Genomic DNA, 26,820 nt, shown 5'->3' on the forward strand with positions numbered 1-26,820 from the left:
ATTTATTTAAATCATGGCATCTATTTTTAGCCAAGGTTTGAAGGGTTTGTTCTTGTACATTTTTTGGGGCAGCAGGTTAACTATGGGGGCTATCTTTAAGGCGATATTTGCACCCTGCTGGTGATTAAACCAGTTTGCAAGAGGGCTACAACAAATCCACCTTCAGGATACAATAAGCCTCTTCTCCAAAACCGGAGAAATGTAGGCTTCGACCTACAAAACAAAAAAACCGCACCCCATACACACTTTTGCAGTGGACACCCCTGACTTTTATGCTATTACAGTTTACCTCCTGAAAACTGTTTGCTGTTTACTGCCTGAAAAATCTGTTTGCAGTGTACCATCTTAAAAGACTATTAACTTTTCAAAATGCCCAAACTGAAAATAGAGAAGAAGAAATTGTTGAAATTGTTGTTGTGATTCAGAATTACCCAAAGATGGGTTTATATAGACTCTCAAGGGACAGTAAAGAGCTCATTTCATGAAAAGGCACATATACATGCCTTTTTAAGGTCATGTCTCTTCATTAATGGCTTCCTTCTACCATTAATAGCATCTCTTTACCTTGAATTCAAAATTAAAGGATGTTCTATTCATCAAGAGGCATCACCATTCACAGATGAATGGTCACTAACAATCATCAAAAGCCATAACCCTTCTCCTCATTTTCCTTTATAAATTTGAAAAACCCATCATTTTCTTCTTTCTTTATTTTATAAAAAACCTAATAATCCCCCACTGTTTTTCAAAATAAAGAGGTTAGGGTATGAAAGAAAGATATGTGCATAGGAGAAGGTGTCTTGTGGACTGAATCTTCACGTAGTGTAGACAAATCAAAGTTGCATTAGAATCCTTAGTAGCCATGGTCTTGAACTAAGTATTCTCTATGACACAACCGGACATGTCCCGCACACATATTTTCAATTGACACGTATTCTAAAATTGTACCACATTAACGGCTTTGTGCTCAGTCCTGAATTCATAAGCTCATGAGAGTAGCCAAAACTCTTGAACATTAGGAAGTGGCTCTACTTCCAATACTCATATAGACTAGTCCTTATGAATGCCCCTGTAACAATAGCATCCTTGAAAGGACTCATTAAGAGCAGAAGCTCATCATCATTTTAATCATGACAAGTACCTTACATTATGCATATGTGTAGGAATGAGATAGATAGAAAACGTATAGTGCTACTTTGGCCACTTCCTGTCAGGTACTTTGCCCATTGAACCTAAACTTAAGGTTGAGTTTCCCTCATCCGGTGTCTGTTTAATTGGCCGAAGTCCCATTCCTCTTGATGTTCTACTGACAACATTCCTTGTCAGTCCCTTGGTGAATGGGTTCGCTAGATTTTGGATGGATCACATATAATGTTTTGTTACAATGCCATCACCAAGTAGTTGTCGCACAAAATTGTGCGTTGGACTGATGTCCAGATTTTTCATTGTAAGTCTTGTTATATGCCTTTGACAGTGTCGCTTCACTATTTCAATAGATAGAAATAGGTGGCAAAGGCCTTGCCAATTATGGTATTTTTAACAACAGGTTTCACATCCACTCTGCCTCTTTACTACTAGTCGTAAAAGCTATGAATTCATATTTCATCGTAGAATGAGATATGCAAGTTTGCTTCTTGGATCCCCAAGAAATGACGACTCCTCCAAGTTTAAAAATTCATCCACTGACAGACTTGGATTCATCAGAATCGGTGACCCAACTTGCATCACTATACCCTTCAAGCACACTAGGGTAACTAGAAAAATGTAGACCATAGTTAATTGTTTTCTTCAAGTATTTGAGTACTCTAGAAATAACATTTAAATGATCTATACTTGGATTACTTGTAAACCTACACAATTTACTTATTTTAAAAGCAATATCAGGTCGAGTAGAAATCATAACATATATAAGACTGCCAATTACCTTGGAATACTCTAACTGAGATATACTACGACCTTCATTCTTAACTAACTTGATGTTAGAATCAAAATGAGTAGAAACTGGGTTCTTATCATAATGATCAAACTTTCTAAGTATCTTTTCGATATAATGTGATTGAGACAAAATTATACCATTCTTGTTTCTGATTATCTTGATATATAGAATCACATTAGCTTCACCCATATTCTGCATGTCAAAACTAGATAATAAGAATCTTTTAGTGTCATTTATAACTTCTAAATGTCACTAAATTCTATGCTAAAACTAAATTGGTTTGGGTGAAGAAACTATATCTGTATAAACCCATCTTTGCTAAATATATAAATGACACTAAACTTTGTGCTAAAACTAAATGACACTAAACTCTATGCTATAACTTCATGTCATTTAGAAGAATCCGCTTTATTTTGACACTAAACTCTCTATATAAATGATACTAAACTCTATAACTTCATGTCATTTAGAAGAATACACTTTATTTTGACACTAAACTCTATATATAACACTAAATCTATGCTAAAACTAAACTCTATGCCATAACTTCATGTCATTTAGAAGCATATACTTTATTTTGAAAAATAGTGGGGGAATGTTCGGTTTTTCTAAAATAAAGAAAGAAGAAAAAAACTTGATGGGTTTTTTCAAATATATAAATGAAAATGAGGAGAATGGGTTGTGGCTTTTGGTAATTGTTGGTGACCATTCATTTGTGAATGGTGATGCCTCTTGGTGAATAGACTCTCATTTAATTTCGAATTAATAGTGAAGAGATGCCATTATTGATCGAAAGAAACCATTAATGAAGAGATATGACCTTGAAAAGTCATATATACATGAAAATGCATGTGCCTTTTCATGAAAGGGGCCTTTTAATGTCCCTTGAGAGTCTATATAAACCCATCTTCGGGTAATTTCGAATCACAACAACAATTTCAACAATATCCTCTTCTCTATTTTCATTTTGGGTGTTTTGAAAAGTTGTAGTTTTTTCAGGCGGTAAATTGCAAACAAAATTTTCAGGCTGTGAACTGCAAACATATTTTCAAGGGGTAAATTGTAATAGCAAAGAAGTTAAAGGTGTATGCTGTAAAAGTGTGTTCGGGTTGCGGTTTTGCAGGCCAAGCCTACATTTCTCTGGTTTTGGAGAAGATGCTTATTGTATACTGGAGGTGGATTTGCTATAACTAAGGGTGCACACGGGTCAGTTCAGTTCGGTTCGGTTCTGGGGTGAAACCGGAATTGAACCGTTCTTAACGGTTTTAGGATTTTTGGAACGAAACCGGACCGTTAGCACCCTAGAACCCAACCGGAATCGGATCGTTAAAATCGGTTCGGTTCTGGATTGGTTCCACGGTTTTAGCCTTTTTATAATCCAGCCCAATTGTGTGTGTGTGTGTGAGAGAGAGAGAGAGAGAGAGAGAGAGAGAGAGATGGGCAGTCGCAAGAGGGACTTAGGTTTTTTTTTTTTGGTTTTAAATAGTTCGGTTCCAAGTTCGGCTCCACGGTTCGGTTCCGCGGTTCGGATCTATGGTTCGGTTCCGGTTCACTGTTCGGTTCGGTTCTACATACCCCCAAACCAAGAACCGAACCGATGTAATCGGTTCTTTGATTTTTGGAACCGGAACCGGAACTAGTGCACTTTAGAACCAGACCAAACTGGGCCGTTTGGTCGGTTCCGGTTCGGTTCCACAGTTCTATCGGTTCAATGTGCACCCCTAGCTGTAACCCTCTTGTAAACTGGTTTAATCACCACTAGGGTGTAAATATCGCCTTAAAGATAGCAACATCATAACGCGCCTTAAGCCAATCTTTAAGTGATTGTTTTTCTATCTTTCCGCTTCTACTATTACAATTTTAAGGTGATATTATATCCTCTTTTATGGGCCATCCCGACTTTATTTGAGTAACACTGTTCGACGGCTCAAATTTTATTCGATGGCAATCGAGGGTGCATCTCTTCCTCACATCATCTAAGTTGGATCATGTGCTCACTCAAGATCTTCTTACATCGCCTTCTAATAAAGATATGGCAGGACAAGCTCAAAAGTGACAGGATTGGGAGCGTAACAAATATCTATGTAAGAGTCACATCTTCATTGCTCTTTTTGACTCGTTATACACTGTCTACTGCCAAAAGAAGATTGCTAAGGAATTGTGGCAGGCGCTGCTCGCCAAATACGCGTCAGAGGATGAAGGCAACAAAAAATTTCTTGTAAGCTAGTTTTTAGAATTCAAAATGTTAGATGAAATACTTGTCCTCGATCAAGTCCATAAGTTACAGGTCATCATTTAACAGATCATTGCCGATGGTACTAATCTCGACGAATCCTTCTAAGTATCCACCATTATAGTTAAACTGTCACCTAAATGGAAAGATACTAGGAAGTCTTGGAAACAAAAAAGGGAGAAAATGTCTTTAGATGATCTCTTGATGTTTTTTCGAATAGAAGAACCCGATCAACACTAACCTAGTCGAGAATAGTGTGAATCGGGAATCGGAGAAGCCATCTTTCAAAAAGGATAATCGGCTCAAACCCAAAAACCAAGGGTTAAAAAAGAACACATCCAAGAATGGTCCATACTTCTTTTGCAAAATCTCCGACCACTTTAAGAAAGATTCTTGAAAATACAAAAAGAAAATGCAAGAAAAGAAATGACAAGTCAATATGACAGAAGACATGAATCTGGTAGCCGTCGTCTCTGAGTTTAACACGATGAGTGGGGATGTTGAATGGTGGGTAGATTTTGGCGCTACCAAACATGTTTGCAGAAATTGCAACATGTTTATAAGTAATAAATGATACTAATTTTGACATAAAGGATATGGGTGAAGCTGATGTGATTTTAGGTATCAAGCTAATGAGAAACGAGGATGGTGTAATTCTTTCTTTGTCACGTTATGTTGAAAAGATACTTAGAAGGTTTGATCACTATGATAAGAATCCAGTTTCTACTAAATTTGATTCTAACATCAAGTTAGTTAAAAATGAAGGCTGTAGTGTATCTCAGTTAGAGTATACTAAGGTGATTGACAGTCTTATGTATCTATGATTTCTACTCGACCTGTTATTCATACTCGAAAAGTCATGTATACATGAAAAAGCATGTGCCTTTTCATGAAAGGGGCTCTTTAATGTCCATTGAGAGTCTATATAAACCCATCTTTGGGTAATTCCAAATCACAACAAAATTTCCAACAATTTCCTCTCCTCCTTTTCCATTTTCATTTTGGGTGTTTTATAAAGTTGCAGTTTTTTCGGGCGGTAAACTGCAAACATAATTTTTAGGCAGTAAACTACAAATAGATTTTCAAAGGGTAAACTGTAACAGCATAGAAGTTAGGGGTTTATGCTGCAAAAGTGTGTTTGGGGTGCGGTTGCTTTAAGATCAATGATTTGAATCACTGAACCATGGGCCCCATGCCTCCACCTTATGGACTTGCATGTCTGGGCATTGCTTGCTTTTTGATGCATCACGGCCCTATATTTCTCATGACATAATAGCTACATTCTTGTTCCCTATAATTTTCCACTTATGGCAGCTTTGGTGAAGATTCACTTTTTCTATAGTTTCAACATGCACTTGAAATAATATTAGTTTATGCATGTAGGCTTTAGCTCAAGATCAGCTGAGAGCTTTGTTAGGGATGACAAAGGGATTGGGTATCAATTTAAATATTGGAGTCTACGACGGTGACACTTCTCAAGAAGATCGGAGATGGCTCCGAGATAATGCTAGACTGGTATATCTGTAAGTTTAGGTTGCGTAGTACAGTACAATGTACTGATTCTCTTGATGTGTCTGTCAAGCCTACCATATGCTGAAATTTCAGTTGGTATGCATGCAGTTGATTACAAACCCGGATATGTTACACATGTCAGTCTTGCCATATCATGGACAATTCCAGCGGATTTTATCAAATCTCAGGTACTGTTGGATGGATTAGGGATTCCTGATTTCACTGAGAATTAATTCTTTAGTTGTCTCCTGCTCGTTAGATGAGCTGGTAGAGACAGTGGAGTGTGTATGAGTGATCCAGGGTTGAATCCCTGGTAGTGTTACTTCTCAAAAAGAAAAAGAAAAAGGAAAAAAGAGAAGCTTTTCAGTTTTCACTTTGTGGAAGCATTATCGTATTGCAAATCGTAATAGGGCTTGAATTGTATTGAATTGCAAAATGAATCATAAATCATAAATTTTTTTTTTCTTAAAACATTGAAAAAATTGGAAAAATATTAATAAACCAGAAAAAAAAATCAAGAACTCAACAATCATCCATTTCCCATCAACGTGCACCGAAAAAAGTAATACATGTCATGATATTGGCAATCGTAATAATATTAAAAGATTCTTGTCTTCCTTTACATTTTGTGTTCAAGAACCTTACTCCAAAAACTTACAAGATTACTTTAATAATATTACCTTTTTTAGTGTAGAATCACATCGGAAAAAATGTCATTCAATTATTTTGATTAAAGAAAAAGATATTGATGTCTTTATTTTGGGTTTTTGAATATTAAAATACCCATATCTACTTTCTCTCTCACAAGAAAAAAATGAGGATTTTTAACAGGGAGGGCCCTTTACATGTTTTACAAGCAAAATGGTAAAAAATAAGAAGAAAAAATGTATGGAAAGATAAAAATGATTTTGATGTAAAATTGGGTTCCATTTATGTAGTCCATATTAATCTTATGATTCATACGATTCAATACGATTCAGTATTGTTCTTTTAGGACTTCACATCATATGGTGTGCAATATGATATGAATCATACGATTCATATCACAAATGGCATGATTTTGACAATATTGGACTTACTATGAATATGATCCTGTAAATTGGTGTGTTGTTATGTTCCCTTGATGTGAATATAGGAGTACCGTCCTCATCCATGCTAAAAACGTTCCATATTGACATACCTAACCATCCAAATGTTTGGACTTATTTTTTTTTTTTAATTTTTTTCCTTTAAAGTTGAATGTGGAACATCATGGTATTTCTGGCCATTTGGAGGCTGCCAGTTAAATGGTTAGGATTGTCTCATTGGGTTATTTTTGGGGCATAAGCAATATGGATCCCACAAGATGAACGGTGTAGACCAGCTAACCATGCAAATTGAGGATGTGAGGATGTTATACATACTCTTGTGTTAAGGATCCATATGATGCCTCTAAACTGATTCATGCAAGATACTGATCAGTGGTAGACTTTGAGGAGTTTCAACACGAGGTCTTGGGTTCAATACCCATAGGTGGAGAAATCCCACTATGGTGTGCGTGGGTGTGTATATCGGGTGCGTGTGTAAAAAAGGAAAAAAAATAAAAAATAAAACGCAAGATACTGATCAATTGATTGGTGTTGCCAGTGTTTTGGTTCAAGTGAATAGTTTCAATATTTTTTTCAAATTTTTTTTTCTTGCTTTTTTTGGCTGCAAGTAGTTGCAATTTTATGTACTTTCTGAGGACTTTCTTACGCTTGCTTTTTAATCAGGTTTGTCATCATTGACGAAGCCCATGCATATAAGGGTGCATTTGGATGTCATACTGCTCTTATAATGAGGCGGCTCCGCCGTATCTGTTGCCATGGTACATCGTTCTGGAATGTTTTAAAGATGATAACTCGGTTTTCTTTGTACGCGCGCGCACACACACACATGTCTATTTGAGAAAAATAATGCACTTCTTCGCTTCCATGTGCAGTGTACAGTAGTGATCCGTCCTTTGTATTTTCTACTGCAACCTCTGCAAATCCTCGGGAGCATGCTATGGTAGGATTTGTAAAACGAAAAGTTTACTTATTTTTTTTTGTTTATTTTTATCTGTAATCTGAGACTTGCCTCTTAAGAAAACGGGTAGCAAATGGATACGAAATACATTATCATTTAGCAAAAGCAATCTAAGATGTTCTAATGAAGAGCTCGTGAGGGCCTCTGTATTGAAGATTAAGAAAAGCTGAATGAGCCAATAGGAAAAAGAAAAAGGAAATTGATGATGGTGACCCATCTAGTGGAAACAGGGGAATTGGAGCAATGAAAATTAAGAAACCTTTAACATAGTATCTAGCGTCTTCCCTTGGTAGTCCGATTGATTACATATTTGAGATTTCTCTACTTGTAGATGTAATTTTTTATGGACAACCATAGATTCCTATGCTCACATGTAGGAATCATGTTCATCTGATAGCATTTGTCATTTAGAATCAACTTTTATTTTTCAAAAATTTCAGGAGCTTGCCAACCTCCAGATGTTGGAACTGATTGAAAATGATGGAAGTCCTTGTGGTCCAAAGATCTTTCTCCTGTGGAATCCTCCACTATGTTTAAAGAATGTAGGTTACCTTCTCTCTGAATCTTGTTCCTTCCATTTAGCTTCTACTTCCAAATGCTGTCTAACTCATAGGCATTGAAGTTTCCTAGCAGCATGAATGGAAGCAAATCTGCAGATACAGAAGCTGTTGCTAGACGTTCGAGGTAGACAGTTCTTAACTCTGTTTTCAACCATGAATGATGATGTTTCCCCCTTTCCCATGCTTTTCATGATGTAATTGATGCTTGGTGATTGGGGAACTTTTGGAAGTCTGTACAGTAACTTCTATTTGGCAATTTCCAATATTGTGCCTAAGTGGACCATCGGGAAACCATAGCGTTTGCAGTTTGCGAACCAGTAGGGCATACTGGTAGCGGCACATAGTGCGTTATGTACTTGAAATGACTCAACGGAGAAGCCTAAATTCTTGGTAAGGAATCATCTAGGTTTTGTCCTTGGCAGCCAGGCTAAGTGGGACTTTTGGTTATCCCTTGCCACACCCATCAACATATACGAAGGTTGAACCTTTTACCATTGCTTGACTAGATTTTAAAAACCGATAAATAAATGCTTTTATAGCCTCCATGGAAAGGAGCATTTAAAATGATAGATCAAAGCCTTTTGTTCTCATTTGGTTGAAGAAGAGAAATTTCAACTCAATCACATCTGTACTACATACAACATGAGTACATTTTGGACATTTTTACCCCTGTAATTAGTCATGGGAAGGAAACAAAAAAACTTTCGGCATTTTCATTCATGTAGCTCTTGAAAAAAGGGTATTTTTGTCCTTTCAACTCCTTGGGTGTAGCTTGCACCCACTTCTCTTCTTTTTGTGTAGCCTACACGGAAGACATAGCATGAGGGAGCCCGTGCAACAAAGGGTTTGTGGGGCCCACTGTGATGAATCTGCAACATCCACATCGTACATCTGTTACAGTAGCTCATGTTAGGATGTCGGTAAAAAAACGAGGTATATCTAAAGCTCGAGTGGGTCACAACACCAGAAAGAGTAGGCATGGGGTGCTCACTGTCGAAACCCTTCTCTCTTTCTCTCCTTGCATGTAACCACACACTTTCCCTTCTCTCTCTCTATTTTCTCTCCCCTGCTCACTCCACATGTGTTGCACATGTCGTACTCCGAGAGTGTTTAACATGAATATTTAGGATTACTCATTTTTAACAACCCTCAATTTGTTATGTTTCAAATTTAGAGAACAGTGGTGGATTTTGGTGCTTATGCTTGAGACATTAATTTAATTGGTGTAAACTGTTAGGATCCATGGAGCCTGATCATTGGAGATGTACTGTTCATCTAGCCAGCACCGTCGCAAAAAAGAAAAAAGAAAAAAAGAAAAAAGAAAAAAAGGGAGATATTCAAAGGCACCATTATGGGACAACAACGATGAGAATATTTGTAGCTTCATTGTCTTCATCATCATTATTCATAATAGCTTTGTCCCAGCTATTTGGGGTTGGCTTTATGAAACCTATTTTAACAATCACATCTGAAAATGAATCATCCTCTAATAGAAATGTTCAGATTCAGTCACTTGAACGTTTACATAGAGCCCATCTTTCCTGCTGATGGGTCATTTGTGTAGAACATCCGAGTCGTGGAAGAGGTGGGCCACACCATGAATATCTCCTAGGACCATAACCAGTCACTCATCAGGCGGCCACTCCATTGAAATGAATGGAAAGCCGATGGTTTGACTCATTTTACAGGGGTAACCCACCTATGAGTGGTATGGCCTGTTGTTCATGACATGTGATCTTCATTGTGGCGACCCTTCTTTTACACAGCATGGATGTCCTACAAACATGACATGGGGGGTGCATGTGAAAGTTCACAGATAATACTTGTATGCGAACAGTTCTCTCCTCTTAATATGATGAATTGTTTACTTTAAACATGACTTTGCATTTTATGTGGAATCATTGCCCCTATGGATAATGTTTTGTTTATGTTTTGTAGTCCGATTTTGGAAGCTTCTTGCCTCTTTGCAGAAATGATTCAGCATGGACTCCGTTGCATTGCTTTTTGTAAAACACGCAAGCTCAGTGAGCTTGTTCTATGCTACACGTACGTCACCAATATAAGCAAATGCATGTTGATCTATGTGCTTGTTGTGCTCCACCTTTTTGTGTCTACATTTATCTTATCACAACCTTTTAGTGTTGTTGGCAAAAGTTGACATTTGGCAATTTCTTCATTTTGTTATAGGCGTGAGATTCTTCGGGAGACTGCACCCCATTTGGTTGATTCTATCTGTGCCTATCGTGCTGGCTACATTGCTCAGGTAGTTTTTTCACTTTATTTTGTATGTAAATGGGAAAGTTGGATGACCTCTCTGAGCATTCACAAACCAAAAAAAAAAAAAAGCAAAAAAAGGAAAAATACTTCTGTGTGACAGAGAATGTAGTAAAATAGTAGAATTTATCTGTTTTCATTGGAAGAGATTTTGAGAGAAAAAATTCTTTCCTTTTATCCACCAAACTTGATTTTAGTGTTTGCGTTGACAATAATGTGTCTTGACTTGGCATAAATTTTGGTGATTCTTTTAATATACAAGTAAACCTCTCATTATTTATCCTGATGCTATATCTTAGCCATTCAACTAGTAAAAAGATTTTTGTTTTCCTTCAAACTTCATTAATGTTTCGTATGCTTCTTTTTACTATCTCTCTTACCTCATCAATTAGATGCAGATCAATATCATTGAACAATAAAGTTGTGCTGCTTTTTTACTTTTTTTATTTTTATTTTTTTTTCTTGTTTTGGGAAAGGTGTGACAGTACCATTAGGGATTTTATTAATATAAAACATTAAATACAAGAAAAAAGAAGGGGATAAAAGGCCTACCTCCATAAAAGCAACTCTTACCAAAAAACCACAATTAACATCTAAGTTGTACACCCCCGCTTCAACAAGAAAGACATGTGATTTGGCCACAAACGGCAACTTCTCGTTACAATGGTAGAAAGAGTTATCTTGAGCAATGTTTTAAATATTGATGATATCGGCCAATATATCCCACGATCAATGTTCGAAATATCGATATCACGTTGCGTATAGCATCCTTGGGATATGGATACATATCGGTTATCGGTACATATTGGTTATCACATTGGATATATCGTTTGTATCGGGTAATTTATCGCACCTTTTGGGAAACATTGGGAAACTTGTTGAATTTTTTGTTGAAACTTCAGGGATTATTAAAAAAGACCTTAATACACACATTTAAATCATAACATCTCAAAAGAGATGTGTACATAATAGGTTTCTCGTATAGGGTCCTAAGCTATGCGCTGTCTAACTGAACAAATGCAACCATATTTAAATTGAATGCATAACATTTAGATTGTAATGATCATTTTATCAAACACTCCTAAATACTTTGAAATTAGTCTCAATTGATAGCTGGTTGAAGGAAATTTTTGAAAAAAATTAATATTTTAATAAAAATTTATTATTAATAATTTTTAATTAAAAAATAATTTTTATTGTCCGAAAATTAATGACTTAACAAATCAGTATATCAGCCCTCATACATGCTTGATTTCATGTTTGGAGTGCAACATTGCAAGCAATTTGGGATAAATTGAGAAATTTTGATTTTTCCCCAAAATTTCCCAAATCAGATCACATACACTCAAATTTCGAAATTAGAATGTATGTGATGATTATTTAATCAAATATTCCTAAATACTTTGAAATTAGTCTCAATTGATAGCTAATTGAAGGAAATTTTTGAAAAAAGCATGGAAAACATGAAGAACCAATGGATATTGAAATTAGAGCTCCAACTCCATGATTTTTCATGCAAAACATGAAGAACCAATGGATTTGTAACCATTTGACACTGATTTAACTTAATTTCAACAAAAAAAGAGATTGGAAATTGAAAATGCTCATCCGATCGAACATGTGGGATATATTGGCACTAACGGTGCGTTTCGTATTGCACATGTAGGATATAAGAGATATCGTGGGATATATCGGCCGATATTTTTGATATTTAAAACATTGCCCACGATATATCTTGTATCCCACCCGTGCGATATGAAATGCACATGTAGTGCCGATATATCCCACATGTTCGATTCAGTGAGCATTTTCAATTTCCAATCCCCCTTTTTTTTTGTTGAAATTATGTTAAATTGGTGTCAAATGGTTATGAATCGATTGGTTCTTCATGTTTTGCATGAAATATCATGGAGTTGGAGCTTTGATTTCGATATCCATTGGTTCTTCATGTTCTCCGTGTTTTTTTTTTTTTCGAAAATTTTCTTCAACCGGACTAATTGTGAAGTATTTAGGAGTATTCGATGAAATGATCATCACATACAATCTAATTTCGGAATTTGAGTATAGGTTGTCCGATTTGGGGAAAATTGGGGAACATTTTCCTAAATTTCTCCCAAATTGCTTGAAATGTTGCACTCCAAACACGAAATCAAGCATGTATAATGTCTAATCTATTGATTTATTTAGTCCTTGTCAATTTTTGGAAAATAAAAATCATTTTTTATTAAAAAACTATTAAAATGTTTTTTTTTTTTTTTTCAAAATTTCCTTTCAGCCAACTTTCAATTGAGACTAATTTTGAAGTATTTAGGAGTGTTTGATGAAATGATCATCACATACACTCTAAATGTTATGCATTCAATTTGAATATAGTTGCATTAGTTACAACGCATAGCTTAGGACCTTATACAAAGGAAACCTATTATGTACACTTCTTTTTGAGATGTTATGATTTAAAAGTGTGTATTAAGGTCCTTTTTAACAATCCTCGAAGTTTCATTGAAAAATTTAACCATTTTCCCAATGTTTCCTCATGTTTTCCAAAAAGTGCAATAAATTACCGGAAACAAACGATATATCCCGTGTGATAACTGATACATATTTGTATCCCAAGGATGCGATGCGTAACGCGATACTGATATTTCGAACACTGATCTTGAGCATTGCTAGCCCAATTAGCCCAAGAATCTGCAACAAAATCGGCCTCTCAAAAACACAATAAAACTGTATGACGAATGTTCCCATGTAAACATCTGATTTCCTTCTACCTACTTTAGGTACTCCACATTCTCATCCAATCATGGAGCATGCCACCACCACGAGACATTCCTGGGTTTCCTTGAGATGTCCAATCGACACTCAACTTGAAAACCCCCATGGAGGTTTTTAACCACTTCAATGTCAACAGAATGTTACATTTTGGCTTACGGGTACCAATATTACAGCTCGACAACTCTGACTTTTTGTGCCCCTCAGTTACCTGCTTCAACCAAACCAGAATGTTTCAAATAACCTTCCAGCCCTTCCAGCCCTCCTCCATCTTATCCTCATATTTCAACGAGTTCCCATCCTTCCAAATCTCCCAAAAGATAAATGCTGGGGGCTATCACCAAAGAAGTATGGAACTGTTTACTTAAGGATGCGTCAGACACCCAATGATCAAACTGTTGTTCTATTTAATTCGAGCTGAAAGTCTAGAGATTCAACATCTGCTCAAAGAAACCCCAGACCTATGGAGCAAGATCAGGCTCGCAGAACAAGTGATGAGGGCTCTCGCAACAGTAGGTTAGTCTTGCAGAACAAATAATGACTCACAATAGTTTGATGATCTGCAACAAAGACAATTTAGAAGCAAGCTGAACACCAAACTTCCACAAAACATTTTGGGTAATTTCCACTGTAACAGTCTCCACATAAAACTAGAGAATTTTAAAGGGATAACTTATCCACGCCCAATTACTTGATTGTGGTATATATCCTTTTCCTGAAAAACATTCCCATGCTAATTTGAGTGAGAAAATACCATTTGAAGAAGGCTTCCAAATAAACATATTTGAATCTGAGGACAAGATGATGCAGCTTGAAGGGAGGCCATCAATCACCACCCAAGGAATAATACTTCCAACCTAGAAAGCTCCCAAGGCCCATCATCCATGAGAACGTCCTTCAGACAAATTTTCATCAATTAAATTCCTTTCATCAACCTTTCAATAAGAAGCATATTCACCTACCAAGCTTCAATAAGAGGCATATTCACCTACCAAGCATAGAACCAGAAATTCAGATCATCCGTGCCAACCAACCACTTGGATTTTCAAGAATACCCGTTTTGGCTTTAACATAGATCTCCAAAGAGTAGACAAAGATCTACATGAATGTTCTGGCGGTATCGTGCTCCTGTATTTTGCCCAGATCTAACAAGATTCCAAAGCATTTTTAGTTGGAAACTCTTCTGCACATCTTGTAAGCATCTTATGCCTTGGCCACCACCCTGAACAGTCTCAAATTTTCTTCCAAAACAATTGATGACAATTTCTAGAGTCTGATTCAACCTAGAAGAAATTTGCGAGCTTAGCCTCGATCTTTTTTGACTACCGAATTTGGAACCTCCATCACAGAGAGATGATAATCTGGCATAGATTTTAAAACACTGATCTATATTGGGGCAGCCAATTCTGAGCTTATTAAACATGAATATAAAAAACAGATTCTTGGAAATCCTTACCATTCCCAAGATAGTGGATATGTCAAATACGTCCATATTTTGTCATTTTATCGATGCATGCTCAGGTATGTTCCTTCAGAACCTACATATCCTGAGGGGTATGGACATTGGCTGGCAGATAATGTCTTGATGTTTACCATAGTTTCACAGATCTCTACTTGATGTCTGAATCCCACTTTGGAATCTCTCAAAATTTAAAACTTCATCTCATAAACACATCATTTTTCTACTTCTGTTGCCACTTAAGCTTTTGGATCTTTGGGAAACTAAGGATATTCTGGTAATTGTGTGCCCTTGGTTCCTTACTTCATTTTGCAAATATATTTTGATAATCTTCATTATTTTAATTGTGCTTTTTGTGTGCTAGATGCACCATTTAATATGTATTTGTCATTTTCTTTTTCCCAAAATTTGCATGTATCTTTACGTTGTGTGTCATACCGTTACCTATAGCCTTAGTAATATATGTTCTACATTTTATACTCTATGGTAGGAGTCAACCTGCATTCTGCTTTATTTCATATGCCTAGTTTTACACTTTCTTTTATTTATGTAATTATGTCATACTATTGTTTAATTCTGTCAGCTTTGTAGGAAGTTGTCTAATTATATAAAAGACTATTCATTGCATTTGGCATCTTCCATTTATTATGTAACGCATGTTTTCTTTTGCTTGTGGCATCTTCCATTTATTATGTAACGTATGTTTTCTTTTGCTTGTGGCATCTTCCATTTATTATGTATGATGTTAAAATTCATTGGGTTATGGATTACATGATAGAGCAGGATAGGAGGAGAATAGAGGCTGATTTTTTCGGTGGAAAGCTTCGAGGGGTTGCTGCAACAAATGCACTTGAACTCGGGATTGATGTTGGACATATTGATGCAACTCTGCATCTTGGTTTTCCTGGCAGCATTGCCAGGTACTTCGTTTATTCATTTTGATTTGATTTATCTTACATTTTTTCTCTCACCATTTGGCTTTATCTTTTTAGTTGGGGCTGTTTTTATTTTTGATATGCAGCTTGTGGCAGCAAGCTGGGAGAGCTGGGAGAAGAGAAAGACCGTCTTTGGCAGTATATGTTGCGTTTGAAGGACCCCTGGATCAGTATTTCATGAAATTTCCACATAAACTCTTTAGGAGCTCAATTGAGAGTTGTCAAGTTGATTCTCATAATCAGCAGGTATTGTTGATTCTGTGTACTTGGCACCTTTTATTTTATCAGAAGTTACATTGCAAAGACATGCAAAAAGTTCGCTGCAAGTCATCCACCATACATGTGATGATGGCCCTACCCAATCACGGTAGTCATGGGAACCCCAGTGTTCGAAATATCGGTATTGCGTTATATATCGCACCCTTGGGATACAGATACGCATTGGTTATCGCATGGGATATATCGTTTGTATCAGGTAATTTATCACACTTTTTGGGAAACATTGGGAAAATGGTTGAATTTTTCAATGAAACTTCAGGGATTGCGAAAAAGACCTTAATACACACTTTTAAATCATAACATCTAAAAAAAGAAGTGTACATAATAAGTTTCCTTTGTATAGGGTCCTAAGCTATGCAATGTTTGAGTGAACATATGCAACTATATTCAAATTGAAGGCATACCATTTAGAGTGTATGTAATGATCATTTCATCAAACACTCCAAAATACTTCGAAATTAGCTTCAATTGACAGCTAGTTGAAGGGAAATTTTGAAAAAAATTATTATTTAAATAATTTTTAATTAAAAAATTATTTTCATTTTCCAAAAATTAACAAGGACTTAACAAATCAATGGATCAACCCTCATACAGGCTTGATTTCATGTTTGGAGGTAACATTGCAAGCAATTTGTGAAATTTTGAATTTTCCTAAAATTTTCCCAAATTGGACCACCTACACTCGAATTTCGAAATTAGAGTGTATGTGATTATCATTTCATCAAATACTCCTAAATACTTTGAAATCAGTCTCAATTGACAGCTAGTTGAAGGAAAATTTCAAAAAAATAAAATAAAAATGGAGAACATTAAGAACCAATGGGTTTGTAACCATTTGATACTGATTTAACATAATTTCAACAAGAAAAAATGGATCAAAAATTGAAAATGCTCATTGGATCGAATATGTGGGATATGTCAGCACTGCCTCTGTGTTTTGTATCACACAGGTGGGATACAAGATATATCATGGGATATATCAACCAATATCGTCGATATTTAAAACATTGGATGAAACTAACCATCCCATTGGTGCCTATCTAATTGATGGTTCATCGTCATCATCCAAGCCTTATCCCACCTAATTGGGGTTGGCGACATGAATCCTTTTCCATCGCTCCACTCTATCGAGGGCCATACTCACAGCTAGACTATATGTCATCAAGTCTTTTATTACTATCTCCACCCATGTCCTTTTGGGACTTCCCCTTGCCCTTTTAGAGCCTTTAACTTGTACCAACTCACTTCGAACAAGAGCAATTTTGGGTCTCAGTTGCACATGACATGACCAAATCATCTAAGTCTACTTTCCATCTTGTTACCTATCGTTGCTACTCCTAAATTCCCTTAAATGCATTCATTTCTAAATCTATCCTTGTCTTGCCGAGTATCCATCTCAACATCCTCATTTAACTACACTCATCCTATGGAGATTGTTCCTTAACCGCCTAACATTCTGTCCCATAAAGCATGGCTGGTCTTATAGCCATCCTATAAAATTTCCTTTTCAGTTTAAGTGGTATACTTGATCACATAAAACTCCATAGGCACATCTCCATTTCTTCCACCCTGCTTGAATTCTGTGGGCAAGATCCTTCTCAATCTTTCCACTCATCAATTATTGACCCAAGATATTGAAGGTGGTCATTTCAGGAAACTTCTTGGCCAATAATCTTTACTAATTCTTCATTCCTACTGCTATTGTTATTAAAATTGCACTATATATCTCTTGTTTTAATGCGATTAATTTTAAATCCTTTAGATTCTAAAGCACCTTTTCATAAATCTAGCTTTATGTTTACGCCCTTCCTCATCTTGTCAATCAAAAATGTCATCTGGAAACAACATATGCCATGGGATCCCTTCTTGTGAGTTAATAGCTCTTTGTACATAGTTATTCCACTGCTAAGTTGCCTTATATGATTGGCTTTTCCCTTTAGATACGCTTAAAATATCTTTTGTCACTTTCCTAATGCACTCTACCATCTCATTTCACACAATGTTTACTTCTTCCTTGACATTACAGTTTCCTTCTTCCAACTTATTTCTTAATAACATGGTCTTTTCTCCTTTTAAATCCCACCACCTAGGTTTTGGACATCGATTTATTTCATTCCCTTTCTTTCATCTCTTAGTGTAAACATTCATAGCCATTGTTAAAGTCCTTTGATATACACTGATATGCCATCCTCTAATGGCTTGAGCTTTTAGATCAAGTGGTTGTTTGACATGGTATCAGAGCTTAGGTCTTGTGTTCGAATCCCAGGAGCAGCAAATATGCGTCGGTAATATATTCTCCCACGGGGGGCCATTGTTTATGGTGCGAGTGTCCCTCCACCCTTGCCTAGTATGTTCCCGTGCGGAGTTCCACCCTGCATGTGCAGGGGAGTGTTAAAGTCCCTTGATATACATTGATATGCCATCCTCTAATGGCTCAAGCGTTTAGATCAAGTGGTTGTTTGATAGCCATTAAGCTATGTTGCACAATCAAATTCTTTCTAGGTTTCGCCTTGTAGTCCTTACATATTGATCGTTCTGTCTTACTAAGTAGAGAGAATATAATTGGCTTGTATCTGATCCACTTTTGGGAGTTATTAAATATTCATCTCTTTTTAAAGTATGCGTGTCAAATGGATAGTTAAGAAGAAAATTGTTAGCGGTGCAAATTCAATGGCACATTCAGACGATTAAGATCGTCTAAATAGTGTGGTATTTGGGCTATGCTCCATCTTGAATGTGACAGTTTAGAGTCCTTTTGAAAAAGTCTGCCTTTCTTCATTGACAATTGCCCATTATATAGGTAGATTACAAGCTATTTAAGGAAGAAATATAAGCTGATCTTCAGCCCCTACCATATATACATCTATCTAAATATACTGTACAGCTAATATATCTTAATTAAGGAAGGAATAAATCTGTATAACTGTCATATCAGTCAAAGCTGTAGATATTAGCTGTAAATCTGCTATTAGCTGTAAATCTGCTGTAGATATTAGCTGTAAATCTGTAAATCTGTAAATCTGTAACGCTGTAAATCTGCTGTGTAGATTGATAAATCTGTAAATCTGTAAAGCTGTAAATCTGCTGTGTAGATTGATATTTCCTTTGACATCCCCCCTCAAATTGATGTTGGTAAATCGACAAGCATCAATTTGCTAACGAGAAAATGATGGCGCTGACGTGGCATGGATTTTGTGAAGATATCGGCGATCTGCAAAGTTGTGGAGATATGTGGAAGAGTGACGACTTGATGATCATAGGCTTCCCTGATTGAGTGACAGTCAACCTCGATGTGCTTGGTGCGTTCGTGATAGACTGGGTTTGCGGCAATTTGGATGGCACTAGTGTTGTCAGCATGGAGTGGAGTAGGATGTACGGGAATGAAACTGAGCTCTGTGAGGAGACCACGCAGCCAAATGATCTCGGAGCATGCTGCAGACATGGCTCGGTACTCGGCCTCAGTAGATGATTTGGAGACGTGGTCCTGCTTCTTGCATTTCCAAGAGATAAGGGCATCACCAAGAAACATACACCAGCCGGTAGTAGATTTCCTGGTGTCTGGGCAGCCAGCCCAGTCAGCGTCACTATAGGCTTGTAGTTGAAGTGAAGAACCGGAAGGGAAGAATAAGCCACGAGTAGGTGTCCCAAGAATGTAGCGAATTATGCGGTGGACTGCAGATAGATGGAGATGCCTCGGTGCTTGCATGAATTTGCTGACGGTATGAACAGCATAAGAGATGTCTGGTCGGGTAATGGTTAGATAGATAAGACTACCAACCAACTTCCGATAGGTAGTAGGATCCTCAAGAAGCTCCCCTTCGTCACGTCGATATTTCACATTAAGTTCCATGGGGGTGTCAACCGAAGTAGCGTTGGTGAGACCGGCTAGCTGAACCAGATCTTGACTATACTTGTGCTGATGCAAGAGGAGACCGTGCGGCTGATGATGCACCTCTAAACCCAAGAAATAGGTGAGCTGGCCAAGATCTTTCATGTGAAATGTAGAATTCAACAAAGTCTGAACCGCAGAGATTGCCTCCAAGTCAGAGCCAGTGATGACGATATCGTCCACATAAACAAGGAGGACGACGATACCTGTGGATGTCCTTTGTAGAAAAAGAGAGGAGTCATACTGACTTTGAGTGAAAGAAAAACTAAGCAAAGTGGATCGAAACTTCTCAAACCATACTCTTGGTGCCTGCTTCAAACCATACAAAGAACGTTTCAGTTTGCAAACATCAGTAGGTGAGGAAGTGGGCATACCAGAGGGAAGTTTCAAGTAAACGTCTTCCTTGAGATCACCGTGGAGAAATGCGTTCTTAACATCCATTTGATGTAAGGGCCAGGATTGGGATGCAGCAAGAGCGAGTATAGTTCGGACAGTGGTCATTTTGGCGACCGGTGCAAAGGTCTCATCATAGTCGAGACCATATTTTTGTTTGTTGCCAAGTGCCACTAACCGAGCTTTGTAACGATCTATGGACCCATCGGAATTAAGCTTGATAGAAAACACGAACTTACTGCCAAGGGGTTTCACGGAGGAGGGACATGGAACAACATCCCATGTTTGGTTTTCTTCAAGTGCGAGAAGTTCGGTTTCAATTGCTTTTCGCCAACACTCATGCTCCATTGCCTGTTTATAAGATGAAGGAAGAGAAATAGACGACAAAGTGGCTGTGAAGGATGAAGGAGAAGAGAAACCAAACCTATCTGGGGGTCTACGAACCCGAGTACTGAGTCGGAGAGAGGGAGGTGCAGGTGCTGAAACAGGAGCATCAGTCGGGGAAGAAGCTTGAGGGGGCTCAGGAGGTGCTGAAGGTTGGTGGGAAGTGGCGGTGGAGCGTCGTCGATACACTAGGAGAGGTTTAGAAGGGACTGGATCTGCAAGAGAGTTAGAAAACATAGGCAAAACAGAAAATGAAGGAGAAACATGATCCTGATGGGTAGAAAAAAAATATTGATTTTCGAAAAAAATCACATTTCTAGAAACTCGAATGCGACACAGATTTGGATCATAGCAAAGAAAACCTTTCTGCTGTTCTGAATATCCTAGAAAAGCACATTTAATTGACTGAGCCATAAGTTTTGTGCGTTCATGTGCAGGAAGATGAACATAACAGACACAACCAAAGGTACGAAGGTTAAAATAAGTTGGAGGGTGACCAAATAACCTGGTGAAAGGTGAGTCATGGTTCAATGTGGGAGAAGGCAATCTGTTAATGAGATGGACAGCAGTGGAAAGAGCTTCACACCAAAATCGAGAGGGCGTGGAAGATTCTAACAGAAGAGTGCGAACCACATCAAGAAGGTGACGGTTCTTTCTTTCAGCCACTCCATTTTGTTGAGGTGTTGAAGGGCAAGACCGTTGAGAGATGATGCCATGATTCTGTAGGAAGTCCTGAAACAAATGAGACATATACTCACCCCCATTGTCAGAACGAAGGATTTTGACATGGGCCGAAAATTGTGTCTGAATATATGCATGAAAAATCTTAAAAACAGAAAATACTTCGTCTTTGGAATGAAGGAAATAAATCCATGTGAAACGACTATAGTCGTCAATAAAAGTGACAAAGTATTTGTAATTAGCATGCGAAGTGACTGGTGCCATACCCCACACATCACTATGTATCAGATCGAAAGGTTTGACAACATGCGGTGTGTGAAAAGGAAAGGGTAGAGTTTTACTTTTGCCAAGTCTGCAAGAATTGCAATCAAACTGAACAACACTAAGAGATGGTGTTTCATTATTCCCAAGAAAACCAGATTTCAATAAAGCATGAAGTACATTAGAGTTTGGATGTCCGAGACGTTTATGCCACGCTCGGTAAGCAACATGAGCAGAATTACAAGCGACAAAAGGCAAAGAAAAAGAAGACAAAGGAAATTGAAGAGGAAAAAGACGTCCCACTTTAGGCCCCCTCGTGATCATCCGCCCTGACTGTTGATCCTGCACAACACAACCAGATTTAGAAAACTCTACTTTACAATCATTATCAACTAACTGACCGACAGACACAAGATTGGTGGTAAGACCGGGAGATACGAAGACATCAGTGAGAGAGGAGAAAACATCACCAGTGGCCGTGATAGGTAAATGATTGCCATCAGCAGTATGAATTTTGAGATTTCCAAAATATTTGTTTACATTGGTAAGAGAAGCAGCATTGTTTGTCATATGATGGGAAGCCCTAATCAAAGTACCAAGGAGATGATGTAGTGAAGGGTTTACCTGAGAGTCCTAAAGCTGAAAATGCAGAAATGATCATTTGTTGAATCATGTCAGGGGTCACGGGTTGGACTGAAACGGGAGCAGGAGCAGGAGCACTTTGTGTTGTATTCACCAAACTACCCGCACTAGAAGAGCCAACTGAGACAGTATATGCTGTCTCCGATTTCTTGGGGGGTCGAGTTGGGCATTCCTTGATGATATGGCCATCCTTTTTGCAATAGTTGCAGAATTTTCGGGGACAGTTTGCAGCATAATGACCAAATCCCTTGCAACAGAAGCACTGAACAGTGCTCATATCCCTGCTTCGTGGCCTGCCTTGTGCTGCATAGGCTACAGGAACAGATGTAGGTCGTCGTTGTTCCATGGTGGTTTGCGTGAGAAGGCGCTGTTCCTCGCGAAGAAGATCATTTAGGCATGTATCCAAGGAGGGGACAGATTCTCGGTTCATAAGATTGGATCTGGTGCCTTCAAATTCAGACCTTAGTTTCATTAGAAATTGATCCCTCTGAGTAGTTTCATGGACAGATTGAACAGAACTAAGACCTTCGGATGGTAAATCAGCATAAACTATATCAGTGTATTCAGCCCAAAGATTAGTGAATCTAGAGTAAAAATCAGAGATAGAAAGACTATCCTGTTGGAGAGTGGCCAATTCATGTTCAAGCTGGAAACGACGAGCAGTGTTTTGTTGACTGTAGACCTTCTTCAGGTATGTCCACATCTGAGCTGCAGTCTGAGAAGATCGAAGGTTCAAGATGATGTTGGGTTCAACGGATCCCAAAATCCATGCCATAACTTGTGCGTCCTTGAATTCCCACTTGGCGTGTCGGTCTTTGTCTTTGTCTTTGTCTTTGTCAGGAGCTAGGTTACTGCCATCAACATGTCCCCACAGCTCCTTACCTTTGACGAAAATCCTGAAATGAAACGCCCAAGCAGAGTAGTTCTTGCCATTGAAACGAATCAAAGAAACATCAGACTTATCGGAAGACATGAGGTCAACAGAACTAGAACAAGAATAACCGAGACTAAGAAACTTGAGAGCACGAGACAAATGAAAATTTAGAGCTATAGCTTTGATACCATGACAGTTTAGAGTCCTTTTGAAAAAGTCTGCTTTTCTTCATTGACAATTGCCCATTATATAGGTAGATTACAAGCTATTTAAGGAAGAAATACAAGCTGATCTTCAGCCCCTACCATATATACATCTATCTAAATATACTGTACAGCTAATATATCCTAATTAAGGAAGGAATAAATCTGTATAACTGTCATATCAGTCAAAGCTGTAGATATTAGCTGTAAATCTGCTATTAGCTGTAAATCTGCTGTAGATATTAGCTGTAAATCTGCTGTAAATCTGTAAATCTGTAAAGCTGTAAATCTGTAAATCTGTAAAGCTGTAAATCTGCTGTGTAGATTGATAAATCTGTAAATCTGTAAAGCTGTAAATCTGCTGTGTAGATTGATATTTCCTTTGACAGAATGAACCCCACAACTTGGATGGTTAGGATCACCATGCATATATGCCACGCGTACGGTGGATAAACTGCAGCATGTGAGTGGTATCTGGCAGTGAAGGATACCACTTGGACCCTTGAAACATGTGGATGCAAGTTTGTAGGCATATTTATATTTTAAAGCAAGGCCCACGTAATGCTTCCAGATCTTACAATTTAAATGAGACATCAACTGCCGCTTACCTTACACTTCTTCCCTTTCATCTTCTAGGTGCTCGAACAGCAAATTGCATGTGCCGCTCTTGAACACCCACTGAGTTTGGTATACGACGAGAAGTATTTTGGTTCTGGACTGGATAGTGCAATAAAGTCCTTGAAAGATAAAGGACAACTGGGGTGTGATCCATCCCGTGTTTCTTCTGCCAGAATATGGGGCTATATTGGGCATGAGGTATGTTGTTTGTGCATATGGGATAAACTTTCTTTAAAAAAAAATAAATAAAAAATTTAATGATTTCCGTCAAAGTTCATGAGATTCTACGTGACTTTTGATTTGCTTTTTCTTGTTTGCTTTAATCAGAAAAGTCCTTCACATGCTATTAGCATTCGAGCAATAGAGACTGAGAAATACAAAGTAATAGACAAAGGCAAAGATGAAATCCTCGAGGAGATTGAGGAAAGCAAGGCCTTCTTTCAGGTAGTATGTTCGGAACTAATAATTGCTTTTGCAAACTGAAAGTATTTATTTGGTTGTTTTTTTAAGAGTAACATCAGCTATGCCAAATTTGCACTACGTAACCTAGTGTGCTTTTCATGACTCTGGTAATGAGTATGGTCGTCGGGATGGTATTCTCGTCTGCAAGAAAAAAACTTTGGAGTGAATGAATTCTTAATCTAAATAAGAGGTCTCAAGTCTGATCAGTTGGACCACAATTTATGGTTCACCAGCAAATAACTTCCAATATGTTCAGCGCATGAAACATCCAATCCTTCCAATATGTTGGACCCACCATGGGGATCTCCTAGTGTAAAATCATCTCCATCCACTCCTAAGGGCACACAATAGAAAACAATGTCTATCGACTATCGGTCTATCCATTGATAAATATCAAAAATATAAGCATGGCGACTAGATGAGTGGATGTGGCTGATTTTTGCACAAGGTAATCCTCAGGAAGGGGCCAACCTATTGGACGGGTTGACATGAAAAGGTTGGAAGATATACCCTGGGGCCTGGGTGTAACTTATAGTCCAACTAGTTGGACTTGGGACCTTCTCTTTAAATATTACATCTTGTACCTGCAAATTAATTTCCTGCATTTTTTACTTCTTGTAAAATAGATATAGTTTGTTTATGCAGCCATTCTTGTTCCTTAGGTTATGTCTGGATGCAGTATTGAATTGGATTGCAATAATTAGGTCAATATGGGAAATGACCAAATTGCAAGTACCTTCCTTTGTATTCATTTAGAGATACTGTGCTCCAAATTGCAATTTGTTACTTCCAAGTTAGGCTTGAAATGCTACAAATCAGGGACTACTTAGTTCATTGATAAAGTGGACACCTTGAAGATTAGCAATTTCCTCTTGAGTGAAGTGAATGTTGCAATCAGTTCTGTTGTGACTGCCTTAGATTTTCAACATATATTGGATAATTCACGTCTGCTTCCTGATTCAGGTCTATGAAGGTGCTGTGTATATGCATCAAGGAAAAACCTATCTTGTAAAGGACTTAGATTTATCCACGAAGATTGCTTTATGCCAAGAAGCCGACTTGAAGTATTACACAAAGACACGTGATTACACGGATATTCATGTCATTGGCGGTGATCTTGTAAGTCTAGCTCTTAATTGAAGTTTCAATATTTACTACACTGCTTTTGGCTGCCATGCCCATTCTTGTATCGTACGTTGAGATCATGGCATGGTTCAGAGGAAGCTTTATGCCGTCTTGAGGTTGGGATGATGTTCTGCAACACCTAAAACATTTTTATTCAATTTGTTGTGCAATTCATACAAGAAGCTGTTAGAATGGTTTTAATCTAATGCATTCTTTTCTGTAGTGATTAATGTATGGTAGAAATGATCGCTTGTTACTTACACACAATTATGAAATCTACATGGCTATGGCATACATAGTTATTGGGGATTTTCCATGTAGGGTTTAGTTCAACCATATTACATTTACAATTTTTCTAATAAATCCAAGTGTTTAGGGAAGTAATGTGGGCAGTGATTGCTGACTTGTTTTCTCTTAGATGAGAGAATACACATGTTAAATGAATCCTTCTTTGATGCGGGACAATTGACCACTTGCTCTAAAAGCTCGAACTGTTAGAGTATGGCGAATTAATCCATTTATCTCATAGCCTAGGCCCCACATCTCATGGGTTAGGACCTCGGCCGAACCCCCCTCGTGGGCCCCAAATCACATGGGCCGCCCACCCCGAGTGTGTCCCCGCATCCCATGGGCTACCCCACTCGAGCCCAGTGTGAAATGCGCATTAATCACCCCCGGTGAGGAGTCTTGAGCACGAGATCTCCTCCTTGGGCCCCAAATCACATGGGTCACCCACCTCGAGTGTGTCCCCGCCTCCCATGGGCTACCCCACTCGAGCCCGGTGTGAAAATGGCCCTGCATTATTCTTGCACCTCTAACAACACAAGTGAATTGTCCCTTTTGTTTTACTATAAATGTTTCTTATTTTGATCACCGTGTGAACAAACAAGATTGCAAGAGCAAATGTGAGACCAAGGTTGCCATTTCATGTTGGAAAGCAGAAGCTGCCACTTGCCACTAAGCCTCTCTTATGCATTTCCATCCCTGATATTTGCTATCTTTATTTTTACCCATGTTTTATTTCATCAGGTGTTTCTCTGATTTATCCTATTTGTTCAACGTTTATGCTTTTCGTACTATCGTTTGGCGTCACTATGCCAAATAGATCAGCCTTTCTTCGAACCACACCTGTTTAACTTATTCTTAATCCTTGGCTTGTTGTCGATTACCTTTTTGTTAAAACCACCAACCCCAACTAGGGGAATCAAACTCGTGTCCGTGGGGAGCAAACCCATGACCGAAGCCGTTTGCCCAAACCGTGACGGGATTGCCCATATATACCAAA

General features: G+C 37.9%; 1 protein-coding gene across 6 annotated transcripts in view; it reads left to right on the top strand.

Moving 5' to 3' along the window:
* LOC131219449 (uncharacterized) overlaps nt 1-26,820 on the top strand; it is a 46,240-nt gene that overhangs the window by 10,608 nt on the left and 8,812 nt on the right. For all 6 annotated transcript variants that reach the window (XR_009158210.1, XR_009158208.1, XR_009158209.1 and 3 more), the window contains 13 exons: nt 5,553-5,684; nt 5,790-5,869; nt 7,433-7,527; nt 7,642-7,709; nt 8,168-8,269; nt 8,350-8,411; nt 10,226-10,333; nt 10,475-10,550; nt 15,573-15,709; nt 15,811-15,970; nt 23,967-24,146; nt 24,276-24,392; nt 25,374-25,529. Coding sequence is in view for 3 of the 6 variants with exons in the window: in XM_058214586.1 (XP_058070569.1) it covers nt 5,553-5,684; nt 5,790-5,869; nt 7,433-7,527; nt 7,642-7,709; nt 8,168-8,269; nt 8,350-8,411; nt 10,226-10,333; nt 10,475-10,550; nt 15,573-15,709; nt 15,811-15,970; nt 23,967-24,146; nt 24,276-24,392; nt 25,374-25,529 (1,473 nt within the window). In the remaining 3 variants the exon portion in view is untranslated. The remainder of the gene's footprint in view (nt 1-5,552; nt 5,685-5,789; nt 5,870-7,432; nt 7,528-7,641; nt 7,710-8,167; nt 8,270-8,349; nt 8,412-10,225; nt 10,334-10,474; nt 10,551-15,572; nt 15,710-15,810; nt 15,971-23,966; nt 24,147-24,275; nt 24,393-25,373; nt 25,530-26,820) is intronic.

This window comes from Magnolia sinica, chromosome 11, assembly GCF_029962835.1.
Source record: "Magnolia sinica isolate HGM2019 chromosome 11, MsV1, whole genome shotgun sequence".
NCBI classification, from domain to species: Eukaryota; Viridiplantae; Streptophyta; class Magnoliopsida; order Magnoliales; family Magnoliaceae; genus Magnolia; species Magnolia sinica.